Source organism: Mirounga leonina, unplaced genomic scaffold, assembly GCF_011800145.1.
Source record: "Mirounga leonina isolate KUSES-001 unplaced genomic scaffold, KU_Mleo_1.0 Mir_114, whole genome shotgun sequence".
Taxonomy (NCBI): domain Eukaryota; kingdom Metazoa; phylum Chordata; class Mammalia; order Carnivora; family Phocidae; genus Mirounga; species Mirounga leonina.
The window spans coordinates 45,192,942-45,207,108 of NW_023270265.1; the positions used below are offsets into that span (position 1 = coordinate 45,192,942).

General features: G+C 48.4%; 2 protein-coding genes across 2 annotated transcripts; both read left to right on the forward strand.

The window, feature by feature from the left end:
* Positions 1-209: 209 nt before the first annotated feature.
* LOC117998590 (deleted in malignant brain tumors 1 protein-like) lies at positions 210-4,761 on the forward strand. Its single transcript, XM_034987341.1, has 5 exons — positions 210-225; positions 1,665-1,976; positions 3,441-3,587; positions 4,002-4,177; positions 4,705-4,761. Exons 1-5 carry the CDS (start codon positions 210-212, stop codon positions 4,759-4,761), a joined length of 708 nt encoding a protein of 235 aa, XP_034843232.1.
* A 2,054-nt stretch (positions 4,762-6,815) lies between these two features.
* Positions 6,816-10,154, forward strand: LOC117998595 (CUB and zona pellucida-like domain-containing protein 1). The gene is made up of 2 exons (XM_034987355.1): positions 6,816-7,283; positions 9,863-10,154. Exons 1-2 carry the CDS (start codon positions 6,973-6,975, stop codon positions 10,152-10,154), a joined length of 603 nt encoding a protein of 200 aa, XP_034843246.1. The 5' UTR covers positions 6,816-6,972.
* The last annotated feature ends 4,013 nt before the right edge of the window (positions 10,155-14,167 follow it).

Below are 14,167 nucleotides of genomic sequence, written 5' to 3' on the forward strand. Positions count from 1 at the left end.
GACACACCACTTGCTATGTTTTGATAAGAAAGTAAAACTTAGTGGACAGTATTTCTACACCTAAACCTAAGCAGAAACTCAAACAAAACGACTAGTGTCTAAACCTTGAGAAAATGTGTGGTTCTGAATATAAATATGTGACTTTGAGGATATGCATTTTTTTAAGCTAAGTTTTTCTTTTTACAGTTACAATTTCAATTGGCAAGGACATGACCCCTTTACCTGGTAAGTTGTGTTTGTTCTAAGCACTTAAATTATCAAATCATTTTTAATACCGTTAGGGTCGTATTTTTTTTTTCAAAGTTGCTTCTCTTTACAGAAAACTTTTATGAGCTAATAAGTAGATATGTGCACACAGATGTGTGTATACACACACACACACACACACACACACCGAAGAGATATTTGCCTTTATTCATAGTGCCCACAAACATGGTTATCTTGGTCCAATATCACAGCAACAAATTAGATGAGGAGCAAACAACTAGCCTAAACCAGGATACTGTAGCCACAGAGAAACCACAGCTAGTGGTATTTATTAGCATTCACTAAACATCTTCTATGGACCAAAGAGAGCAGGAAGTTGGAAACAGTCATCAGCAACCACTTTATACGAAGACAAATCATTTTACACACATCTATGGGTGTGGCACCACCAACATAATATAGATTTTTAAAACAATTTTTACTTTTTAAATCCCCTGTTTTGAAGTATAATTATATACACTGAATTGCAAACGTCTATGAGATTTTTCTAATGTAGCCAACTGTGCAACCACCAACACAATCAAGACATGGAATGTTCCCATCACCCAGAAAAGTTCCTTCATGTCCCTTTGCAGTAAATCCCCCAGGCAACCACTGGTCTGCTTTCTGTTTGTAGATTAGATTAGTTTTTGTAGAATCTCATATAAATGCAATCAAATATGTGCTCTTTTGTGTCTGACTTCTTTTGCTTAACAAATTGTTTTTGAGATTTGTCCAGATGGTTCTTTATATTGGTACTTTGCTCCTTTTTATTGCTTACTAATATTCCACTGGGTGGATCTTCTGCAATTTATCCCCTCTCCTGCGGGGGGACATAAGGGTTCTACCCAGTTTTTGTCTCCAGTGGAGGATTCTGCTACGTACAAATCTTTCAGTGCACATCAGTTTTCATTTATCCAGAGTAAACACCTGGAAGTGGAAGAGCGAGGTCACAGAAGACACTTTTTACAGTTCAGATGCGGGTTTTTATTCATCAGGAGTAAAAGAAATTTTATAGGATGGATTTGTTCGCCAAGTCAAGCCAGTGCCTCAACACTTCTCCCAAGATTGGAGTTTTTTGCCATTTTGTTTTCTTTTGGTTTTTAGTGTTTTTGTTTAAGGATTAAATTCTTGGGTATCTGGGCAACTAGACTGACAATATCCGATGTTCTTTGAGGGCTTCGGTTAATGCAGGTTTGAATTTTTAGGAGAGAGGGAGTGCTACGGCAGGGGTGGAGGGGGAGGAAAGGAAGGAGAGAGAGACAGAGAGAGAGGGCAGCACCACCAGGCATGGTGGCTCTCACTGCGGTGTCATTTCTTCCGTGGCAAATGACGCACGACCCAGAGATGCGGGGCAGGGGAGGACGGCGGTCGCGCCTGTCACCGCCGTCCCCTGATCGCTCTCTGTCCTCCCGCAGACCCGCCCCTGCGCCTGGCCGACGGGCGCAGCCGCTGCGAGGGCCGGGTTGAGGTCCGCCACCAGGGCGTGTGGGGCACGGTGTGCGACGACCACTGGGACATCAGGGATGCCCGCGTCGTGTGCCGCCTGCTGGGCTGTGGCCGCGCGCTCGCTGCCCCGGGGCGCTGCCGCTTCGGCCCGGGCTCGGGGCCCATCCTGCTGGACAACGTGCGCTGCGCGGGCACCGAGGACGCGCTGGGCCACTGCGGCCACTCGGGCTGGGCCCGGCACAACTGCCAGCACCGGGAGGACGCGGGCGCGATCTGCGCAGGTGTGTCCCCGGGCTCCGTGCCTCGTCCCTGCCAGCGCTCCTAAGGTCAAGGGACAGCACGTCAGCCAAGGCGCCCTCTGCTAGGATAGCAAGGGCGTATTTGCCACACAACCGCTGTGCTGAATATTTTCATGGCACAGCTTTGTGGTTTTATTCATCAGTTTTGTCCAATTCCAATTCAGGGCAATATTTGTCCTGAAATAGGGCTACGAGATTCTGAGGTCGAAGGAAGAAGTACCAGGATAATGCAGTGATTAAGGACACAGAACTTGAGGCTATCAGTCAGACGACAAAGACCCTTTTTCAGTTTCTGACAAGGTCATCAAGGGCACTATCCTAGGTGGACACCCTTGACCCAGTCCTCAGGAGTCCGAACCCCACAATATCCTGGGCTCCCTTTGTGTTCCTTTCATCCAAGATTTGGCCTATCCCTTTCCTGGAGTACTTTTTATTACTACCCGATACCCGTCTTGGCATTCTGACCTCCAGAGGTCGACCCTCTCCTGTGTGGAGTAGTACTTTCTTATATTTGTCCTAAATTTACCCAGATAAATCTCAAAAAATGACGGAATTGTAAGATTTGGTGAACAAGTCCGAGCTTCTTTGTCTGTTCCATACTTAGTTCTTTACAGGTAAACAAAGGAATCACTCCCAGTGCTTTTATCTTTATGTGGGAGGTACTCTTGTTTTAAGTAGAAATGGATCATAAATAGAAAAACCACCAGAGTCCCCCAGAGACACACCATCCCGGGGAGAGCCTTATGAGTAAGAGTCGGCCTGGGGTCTTGGGATCCTTATCTCCAGGATCCTCACTTTCTCGCTGTGTCTGTTCACAGTTCCAGCCATCCCTTCTGCTGTCAGCAGGCCCACTAGAAAGAGTAATTCATTTTCCCCTCTCGGATTATACACCAAGGGGTTTCCTTTCCATTGGGTATAGTGACAGAAGGACCAGAGGTCTGGGGCCAAGCGTGTCTGAAGGGGCTGAGTGAATGTGGCCAGCCATGCTCCCTGGGCTGGGCCCTGGCCCTGGGTTACTGTCTACCTTGCTTCTGGGCTAGGGAGGCCTTTGAGGGCCACAGACTGCCTATGTCCCAGCCTGAGATCCCAAGCATGCCATGTGCATGGGAAGGGACATCAGCCAGATTCACACAGACGGTGCTTAGAACCTGCAAAGTCCGTATTGACTCTTCCCTTTGCTCTACCAAATCTTGGCATCAATGACACCAGTGTTCTCAACACTGCTTGACACACGCAGAAATCCCTCCCCCACAGCTCCATCAGGAGGCCCTGGGCCCTCTTTCCCTCCCCGTCGCCCTGGAGTCTTTTCAAGCCATTGTATCCCAGCTGTGATAGCTAAACCGAATGAGCCCATTTCCCCCCACTGCCTGTCTACTGCCGGCTACGGCCTCCTCATCATGTGTCTGCCCAGCTGACGCCGGCTTCTCACCCCTCTCCCCTCACCAGGTCCAGCTGCCTCTGCTATGCCCAAGGACAAGGGTAAGCCCGCCCCTCCAGGCTGCGGGAAGGGGGAGCTCAGAGGGCAGCTGTCCCGGGGAGAAAGAATGGGCTTTTCTGTGTCTCTGCGGAGAACTCCGGCATCTCCATCTACTTGTGGGCTTTAGGAGGCTGGGGAAGAAACCCCTTAATACCCATGCTCCCTCCCGCTTTGCTTCCACTCTCTTTCCCCAAACTACCTCTCATACAAAGCCTCAGATAGATGTACGTTCAACCTCAGGTGTCCTCAACATGGGAAGTGGGCTGTCCTTCAAATCTTTAGACAAGGGTCTGACTCAGACCGTGGGACATGTGCCGTGGGTAGGATTCCCATGATGTGGTGTGACTTTTGGAAAAGGAGGGACATAATAAAGTCAGTGAAAGTCAAGTCAAGGGGTGATGAGAGCTGAGCCAGCCCCCACCCAAGGCACCGCCCATGCTTTATAAAGTAAGCACACACCCACATCCCGACCTACACGTCCAGTGTGCCAAATCCTTTGTGAGTTTCTCCCCATGCCCCTCCTCCTGCAGCCCAGCTCTCCTGCTTGCCTCACCTCTTCCAAGTCACCGTTGACCGAGGCTATCTCCGGAGGCTGGGCTACTCCTCTTGGGACATTCGCTTAAATGATGCGCTGTGCCGCCCCCAAGTCACCGGGCGCTACCTGATCTTCAGCATCCCCTATGGTCGCTGTGGCACCATCAGACAGGTGAGAAACTGCTGCGAGTTGGTGGTACCCTTCTGTGGGTGGAGGCCAAGGAGAGCTACTTGGAAAATTCAACCACCTGTTCAAAACCTGGTAGGGACAGAGGAAAGGCACCACCCTGATTTTGTTTCTGAGTTCAGTGAGACCTGGAGCACTCACTCATTTGTCTGAAATCTTCCTTCCTTCTGGGAATTTGGAATACATACTGAATTTGGAATACACAGTATTAAGTGCTGAGTGCTGATGGACTGATGGATGGGTAAACAACCGACGGATGGATGGATGATGGATGCTGTTCTCTTAGCTCCAGAGCCAAGCATTTTCCACCACATGCTTCTTTATTCACCTTCAGTGCACACGTCGTCCTCTGGGTAGGCCACAGTGCTGGGCATGGGGGAGGATAGATGATCTATCTGACTGCTGTGTTCTAACCAGGCAACTAGCTGTATTTCCCAATCTAGAAAGCACATATCCAGGACAGGTGGGGATAATGAAATGCTTATGTTTATTTCCTGTTCCTTAACCACCAGCTTATTTCACAGAACAATGTCATTGAAGTTAAAGAAACAAGTAGACCAGGGATATAGGAAGAGTGTCTAACTACAAAATCCTTGTTTTCAGTACATCTAACAGTGTAACCTGTTCCACGATAGGATCTCCACGTTGTTCCTCTCTTCTTCTGTATCCGTATTTAGACACACACACAAAAACAGCAAACCTTTGGAGTGGTTGGAGGTTAATTCATTCAAACAGTCTGCGTGATGCCGAGTGACCACTTTGATTCCCTACTTCACATTTTGTCACTTGGTTATGCAGATCACGGTCATTCTTTTTTTTTTTTATGTTATGTTAGTCACCATACAATACATCATTGGTTTTTGATGTGGTGATCCACGATCCATTGTCACGGTCATTCTTACCCTTTTCACTCTGAAACATCTAGTTTTTAACTCAGCGGTTTCTGCCCCAGGGGCCATGCCGGAAGCCCCCCAGTGTCTGGGGAGGCAGGCACCACGGAAGCTTCTAGGCCGTCAGAGAGGACCCTGCCGCTGTCCTCTGTGGCCCTGGCTGGCCCAGCTCTCACCTCCCGGGGGAGAGAGGACACAGCAGGTCAGGAACCCCTCAGGGTGACGGCCAGTCCCGGGCCACCCACGGCGAACACACCGCCACAGAACGCATGATTTCAGTGAGTGGCTGAGCAACCTTCTAGGTGCTGAGGACACAATGGCCAACCAGACTGACAGGGTCCTGCTCCACAGTGCTCACATTCGAGAAAAGGGAGACAGGCACTGAACAAGTGCACATTGGAGAATCATTTTACAGATGCTCAGAAGACAGCAAAACAAGGAAGGGAAGAGGAAATGATGTGGGGTGGGAGGAAGGCCACTTGGAATCGGGTGGCCAAGGAGCCGAGACCTGAAGAAGGAGATGGCGCTAGGTAGAGGGGAGCGGGAGGAGCGCTCCCGGCAGGGGGCAGCCAGCACCCAGGCCCCGCAGCAGCAAGTTCGGAGGGCTCGAGGAAGAGGCCGGAGGCCGTCAGCACCGGGAAGTGCTAGGTCCCCTGGGAAGGGGCAGGGCCGTGTGGGCAAGGAGTTGACTTCTCTAAGCTGTGCATCAGGGCGAGATCTGCTTCAAGGGGCAAGGGAGATACTTGCTCTTAGGGGCAAAAAAAAAAAATCTGTTTTTATGGCTAAAGCACAGTTATTCAAGCAGAACATAAAGAGTGTCTTTGTTGTATTAAAAATTTCATAATGGGACTGGGAAGGGGCAGGGGGGCTTGAGCAGGAAAGGAAAGGCCTAGAAAGGCAGACCTGGTTTGAGCTGACGGGGAGGTCCTCGGAGGTTCCAAGGCAGAACGTCAAGGATCTGAGTCACACAAACAGAGGCTTCCTTGAACCAGCGTCACGGTTCAAGGTGTGTGTGTCTAAATACGGATACAAAAGAAGAGAGGAACAACGTGGAGATCCTATCGTGGAACAGGTTACACTGTTAGATGTACTGAAAACAAGGATTTTGTAGTTAGACACTCTTCCTATATCCCTGGTCTACTTGTTTCTTTAACTTCAATGACATTGTTCTGTGAAATAAGCTGGTGGTTAAGGAATAGAGGCTGAGTCTCTGGACAGCACACAGGGCTGTGGGGACCAGGCTGCCAGAGACTATGGCACTCTGCATGGTGGCCTTCAGCACCCCCTTAGCCCTTCAAGTCGTGCTGGATTTGAAGGAGCACGGCTGAGACTGAAGCTGAGCAGGGCCAGGCCCACAGCTCACAAGGAGCCAGAACGGGTCTGGGGCCAAGCAGAGGAAGGAGCCAGAAGAGAGGAGAAGAGCACCAGTGGGCCATGGTCTGTGCTTGCCTGAGACTACCACAGGATGAGGGGATGGGATGGGGGAGGACTTTGGCAGAGAGAGCACCAAGTAGCTAGCATGGAGCCCCTGCCCCACCTCACACCAGCTCAGCTTTAGCCCTCACAGGGGGAAGAAGGGAGTCCAGGCTCACACACTGGGGGCTCCTGGCATGCACCTGAACTCCAGGCAGCAAGGACATAACGTCACCCCATCAGGGCATGAGGGACCACAGACTGCGGGCCCGAGGCCTCTGGCTTCCAGCTCATCGGCGAGTTGGCACCAAGCAGGGGTGTGAAGGAGAGGCCTCTGCCCATGCAGAAAGGTGTTTGTAAAGGAGCTGGGAGCACTGGCCAGAAACTCCCTTCTCATCCTCCCAGGAAGGGCTCGGCTCCCTCAGCTACTCCAACTCCATCAGAGGCCGGATCCAGGGCCACCCTGGCCGAGTCTTCATGCGGCATAGGGTGCCTCAGCTCAAGTTCACCTGCAGGATGGATGGCCCATCTAAAGTTGAAATCATCCCAGGGGCTGATGTCCCCAGGGACAACATTGGCTATGACGTGTCCGTATCCTTCCTTGAGTTGCCCACGACCCAGTATGTGAGGAAAATGGGGCCATACTATGCCAGTCAGAAGAAAGCGGTCTTCCTCCAGGCCACGCTCCATAGCCCCAACCCCAGCCTGCGGCTCTTCGTGGATACCTGCGTGGCTTCTCCAGATCCCCACGATTTTACGACTGTCAAGTACGATTTGATCCGGCATGGGTAAGGAAAATAGAAAGCACTCTAGCATTGGCTGTTATATTCACGTGACATTCCTTTGGGGGACCTGTGGCTTCTCAACTGGGCAGAGCCCTTGTTGTCCGGGACCCTGTTGTCCTATCTTACCCTTTCTTACCTGTGCCTCCCTTCCCTTTGTGTTTTATGACTTTATTACACTCCGCATTCATGGTTCAGGCTCTCAGGGCGTCTGTCCTACCTCAATGGGCGGGCGGGTTTTCTCAGCCTGAACTCTTAGAGTGGTGAGATTTATTCTTGCTCCTTTGGTTAAACAAAGGATTCACCAAATGAGAATTTTGGGATGTTGTTTGCCTTTGTAGCTCCTTTGCCCCCTCACAGGAGCAAAACACTAATATGGACAGGCAATTGGCAACCAGTGCAAAAGGACAAAAATCCCATCACTTACGGATGGGAGCTTTAAAGTGGTGAGAGCCACGTGGGAAGCATCATCGTGGTACCTGTTTCCAAAAGCCCGGAGATGGGCAAGACACAGCACCGTGCAGAGGTGGCGTGAGCCATAGCAGGGGAGGTGTACAGATGAGGCTTTAAACTGCACTGAGTCTCCGAACGAGAAAGCTCTTCCCTTTCAATTCTCCTTACAAATAGATCAAGGAGGGAGGCACGGTTTGGTGCCAGAATGTAACAGCCAACACTTTATTCTTCTGCTTGCTTTAGGTTTAAATTGGTCTTTTTTTCTCTAATTTCCTCGGGTGGAGTCTTAGACTATTGATTATAGATCTTCTTTTCCTATTCATGCATTTGATTTTGGTAAATTGTATATTCATTTTCACTCAGTTTGAAATATTTCTTAAATTCCTCTTGAGACTTTTTCTTTTACCTCTGGGCCACTTAGAAGTGTGTTGTTTCATTTCCGAATAAGAATTTTCCAGCAACATTTCTGTGACTGATTTACTGTTCAATTCCGTGGTGATCAGAGGATGTGTTTGGTGTGATTTCTTTTCTGTAAATTTGCTAAGGTGTAGTTTATGGTCCAGAAGGTGTCCGTCTCAGTGAATGTTCCACATGGGCTTGAGAAGGATTGTGTTCTGCTGTTGTTGGATGGAGTGTTCTATAGATATCCCTAAGTCTAGCTGATCAGTGGTGCTTTTCAGATCAACAGTATCCTTCCTGATTTTCTGGTGCATCTGTCCATTACAGACAGAGGGGTGCTGGAGTCTCCAGCCAACACAGTGGGCTTGTAGATTTCTCTTTGCAGTCCCATTACTTTTTGTCTCACGCATCTTGACACTCTGTTGTTACCTGTATATACATTAAGGCTTGTTCTGTCTTTTTGGAGGGTTGATCCCTTTATTATTATGCAATACCCCTCTTCATTCCTGATAGCTGTCCTGGCTCTGATCTCTGTTTTGTCTCAAATTCATGTAGCTACTCCAGCTTTCTTTTGATTAGTATTAGCATGGTAAATCTTTCTCCATCCCTTTTCTAGGTCTTTATATTTAAAGTGGATGTCTTATAGACAACAGTAGTTGGATCTTGGGTTTTCTTGTTGTTGTTTTCATTTTATCTACTCTGGCAGTCTGTATCTTTAAATTGGCATATTTAGAACACTCACACTTAAAGTGATTATTGAGGGGCACCTAGGTAGCTCAATGGGTTAAGCATCAAACTCTTGATTTCAGCTCAGGCCATGATCTCAGGGTCATAAGACTGAACCTCACATTGCACTCCACACTGAGCATGGAGCCTGCTTAAGATTCTCTCTCTCCCTCTTCCCCCAGCTCACACTCTCATTCTCTCTCTCTCTCTCTCTCTCTCAAATAAATACATAAATATTTTTTTAAAATAAAGTGATTATGGATATAGTTGGATGAAAATCTACCATCTTGGTAACTGTTTTCTATTTGTTGAATTTTTTCTTTGTTTCTACCCCCACTCTCCTTTTGCTGCCTTCTCTGGTTTTAATGGAACATTTTATATTATTCCGTTTTATCTCCTCTCTTGATGGATCATTTATACTTCTTTCCTTAACTTTTTCCATAGTTATGTTAGGATTGACAAAACACATTTTTTAAACAGATTTTATTTATTTATTTGACAGAGAGAGAGAGAGAGAGCACAAGCAGGGGAGCAGCAGAGGGAGAGGGAGAAGGAAGCTCCCCGCTGAGCAGAGAGCCTGATTTGGGGCTCAATCCCAGGACCCCGGGATCATGACCTGAGCCAAAGGCAGATGCTTAACTGACTGAGCCACCCAGGCACCCCGACTAACACATTTTAAAATAATCTAAGTTTCACCTTCAAATAATACAACCACTACCTTTACTCTCCCCTTTGGGCAAAACAGAGTAGGCCTTCAGAAGGCAACAGCTCTAGCTAGAATTTAATTACCTTGTTCGTTTTTTATTATGGTTATTTTACTATTACCTTCTATTTCTGCTCAGGAACAGTGGTTTTTCTACTCATGGTAGTGTTTTAAGTTTATAAAAGAAAGAGTGGGTAGTGGGAAGAACTCTGTTTGGAATTCATCAGTCTGATTATTCCAGTCAGAGTGAATTCCCACCATACTTCAAGTTAATCCTTGTGGCTGAGGGTTTTTCTTCTATCAGGTGCATCAAAGACAATACTTACGTCAACCTGCACTCCCAGCAGACGAACACGGCCCAGTTCAAGTTCAACGCCTTCAACTTTCTCAGCAACTATGATGTCGTCTACCTGCAGTGTGAGGTCGCTGTGTGCAAAGTGGGGGACCACTCTTCCCGTGGCTCCCAGGGCTGTGTAGAGCGGAGGAGGAGGGATGCAGGCCCTGTGGAGACGCCAGAAGAGCAGACTGAACATTTCCAAGTGGTGGGGCCACTGGAAATCCACAGAGGGACTGGTTGGAGTAAGACCCTTGTGTGATTTCTCCACTTTTCACACGAATCTGTCATTAGAAAGCAAAGCCTATTTCCCTGCAGCAGAGTCATAAGTTTGACAAATCAGAAGTTGTCCCCAGAGTGACAGGTAGAAGAAACAGCTAAGGAGGTTCCCTCTGAGGTTTGTTGCTACATAAACCTTCTCTGATTATTAAAGTTGTAAGGCTGTCACTTTGCAGGCTGGAGATGCTATGTTTTCTAATTCTTCACTTCCAAGAACTTGATCATTGTCTTCAACTGTACATGTTCTAAAGAACAGAGTTCTCTCTATATACCAGATTGATAATTTAAAGATTTTGTTTAATTGACTCCTTAACATTCATATGCTAGTAAATGGATCTTTTTGTTTCTGTCCTTTGGGTGGTGTGAGAATTTCTTTTCAGATCTTGCAAAGAGTCTTATGAAAAATAAACCAAGTGTTGGGAAGTCACTGTTCTTTTTTGTTTTAAACCCTAATAACTGGTTAGTTGAATTGAACATGTCATTTGCTCATTTACTCATTGTCACTTACTCAAAACAAGCTCTTCTTGCCTGTTTCAGAGGGAACACATCGTGCCTCTGCTTTGTTGGGTTTGGGTGACAGCTTTGACATTGACGGCAAATGAGAGTTGGAGACACAATTGTGGGACGGTTTTCTGAGCTACCACACACTCAGTCTGTGTCCCAGATCCTCCAAGCTTTATAGGAAACCTGGGAAGTACACAGGAAACCTGAGGAACACAGAAAGGAAGGTTCACATATCCCACACCCTCATGGAAAAGGCGGGCAGCACCCACTTTATCCAAGTTCTCTTTGTATCTTAACAGGAAGAGGCCTGGGCTGCACTCGGTTATCTCAGAGCTATCTTTAAAGAAACTGTCTTGGGGCGCCTGGGTGGCTCAGTTGGTTAAGCACCCAACTTTTGATTTCAACTCACGTCATAATCTCAGGGTTGTGTAAGTCCTCTGCGCTGGATATGGAGCCTGCTTAAGATTCTCTCTCTCCCTCTCGAAAGAAAGAAAGAAAGAAAGAAAGAAAGAAAGAAAGAAAGAAAGAAAGAAAGAAAGAAAGAAAGAAAGAGTGAGTCTTGGACATAGTTTTGTTTTTTTTTTTTTGCTTGTCAAGAAATATTCAATAGTAACATTTAAAATATGAGTTCTCAAGTCCAAGAAATTGTTCCCATCTCTGTCATTTAAGAGCATGCATGAGATGAGAATACAGTATGATCAAGTCTCCCAGGGAGGAGGACAGGGTTTTGGGGAGACTGAGAGCTAACCCTGAAGTCCTAAGAGATGAAAATCTGACACATGACCCGAGGGTGGGCATTGCCCCTAAAGGGGAACATCTGTCTCATGTCAAACATGACCTTCATCGATAGCCATCTTGATAAAAATAGGATGCTGATGGGTATTTTGATGGTGTTCTCTGTTTATACCTGGTAGAAGTTGATGAAATATAGTTGCTGGTCATCTGGTGAAGACAGCATCTTTAAATCAAAAGTTAATCATTTATCACCAAGTACCTTCATCTTCAGTCACATGATTTGAGCATCGGGCATCTATTTCACAGGAATGCCTCAGATGAATTAAGGAGTTTTCCAAGGAGCTCTGAGCTGCTAGAGCTTCTCCTTTCCGAAGCTTATCTACCCATTAACTGCATCTATCCCATATGTGTTGAGGAAGTGGGAGGCTAACAGCTTCCAAAGTTAGAATCTTATGGCTTTTAACAAACGCCTAACGTGAAAAGTGTTGACAAGGAAAGGACTGACCTTTTAAGAATAAATAAGTAAGTGTCCAGTGAACTTCCAGGGAGCTTCTCCGGGTGCAGTTCAGCACATGGGAGCCAGGAAGCTGCCCTTTCCAATAGCACTCCAGGTGATTCTGAGGAACGTTGAAGTGTGAACGCCATGGCTGCTGCTGAGCATTCCATGCTTTATGGATCAAAATGCACTTAACAGGGAGAAACCTGCAATCCAGAAACACCAATGGGTGGAGACAAAAAAAGCCCCAAGAGAAGCCTGCCCTCTCTAGCCAAAGGACGGGTAAAGTGGTAGCCAGGCGAGACCATGAGCCATGGGTAAAACTGTGGCCCTACCTCCAGCCCAGCCAACAAAGGTGAAGTGGGAGCCTAGACTTCCACCTGCCCCCAGGATCCCTTCCATCTTCCTTCCCCTCCCCAGGGTGCTATCACCTCTGCGCAGTAACCAGGGCCTCCCCAACACCCTCCATGTCAGGTGGAGACCAGGTAGGGAGCCTGGGCTTCCAACCCCAGTGGGCAGGTATAAGCCACCCCTTTGAGACTACTCTGGGATGGTGTCAGAGGAGACCTCGTAGAGAGCCAAGACCTCTACCCCCCCAACCCAGAGGTAACGAGGTGACTCCACCTTCCCAGGAGGAGGGACAGCAGAGGCCACGAGGGTAGCCTGGCTTCCACCCTGCTCAGTAGAAATGAGGTGACCCTCCCATCTTGTTCGAACGTGCTGGTACTCCATTGCCCATTTTGCTTTTAGCCTTGCTGAAATGCTTCGTTAAACATGTCTCTTGAGGGGCGCCTGGGCGGCTCAGTCGGTTAAGCATCTGCCTTCAGCTCAGATTGTGATCTCGGGGTCCTGGGATCGAGCCTGCCTTGGGCTCCCTGCTCGGCGGGGAATCTGCTTCTCCCTCCCCCCCTCTCCCTCATGCCCTTTCTCTCTCTTAAATAAAAAAATAAATAAAATCTTAAAAAAAAAAAGTATGTCTCTTGAATACCATATGGAGTCAGAGTTGAACACCGTGAGACTTTCTGAAAATCCTGCACTTCTGGGAAGTGAGCATGATGACCACTCTGGTGTGACGCCCACATCTCCGCTCTGTAGGGATGCCCTCAGCTCAAGGCAGCTGCCCTGTGCACGTTCGCAGCCTTCAACCGATGCCTGGTCGGTAGAGGCACTCATGTGGCCAGGACACCACGCCCCGGTGTGGGGGCATCTCTGAAGGGCTCCGGGGGGTGGCCAGGCTTTTTGCTGTCGCCGCTTCACCGGTCACCACCCCCTGCCCAGGCCTGCTTCCCTCCCCCCTTCCAGGGCTGGAGTCTAGGCACACGCCCCAGGAATCCTTCCGCCCACAAACCTCTCTACCAGAGGTTTCCTCCCGGGACCCAACGCATGACAGTCAGTACCAGGTATGGTCTGAGGGAGCAGTAATTCTCAAACAGAACTTGGGGGCTGCCCGTGGGGACTCATCACCAGCAGCGAGTGGAACACAGGTAGCCCCTGACCGCAGCCCATTTCCTCATTTAATCCTCACAACCTCAACACTTGGCGAGGGGAGGGGGGGCAGTTGCTACCTTCCCCGTTTTAAATTGTGGAGATCAAGGCTGAAGGTGACCTGGCCAAGGTAACCCACCAGGTAAGTGGAAGGACTAAAGCCCAGGCCACCAACTCCAGACCTTTACTTACTTTACTGCAGTTTCTCCTGCAGAAAAAAACCTTTCTGCTGTGTATTATTTGATAGCTCCGATGCATTGGTATAACTCGATAGCTGCACTGCGAAGGGTTTTCTGACTCATGGTGATGTAGTTTTACACTGTCTCCTGAGCCACACTATGTGACAGTCTTCTTGGTGTTACACTGTCGTGCCTGGCGTGCCTCTGAGCAGCCCCCACGCCCGGCCGCCCGCACAGGCTCAGCCAGCTCCTGGCAGAAAGATGGCGGGTGGGCCAGGGACCAGGCAGTTTTTAAATGCTGTCGACTGAATTTGATTTGCCCATTCTAATTACGTTCTTAAGTGCTTTCACGTTCGGTTAGAGAAGAGCTTTGCAGTAGCTCCCTTTAGTCATACAGATGAATAGGGAGGGGACTCAACTGCATGGCCACTTGGGGCAAGTGCTTGGAAGATCCACATGGAAATATTGAAAAGAAAATGGGGAAGATCTGTTTTCATTTGGAGCTGGAAAGCCAGCAGGCCCCTAACAACTTGTCTGATGAGGGCAGAGATGCTGTCTTACTCGTGGCATACTCCCTGGGCACACTGTGTAGCCAAT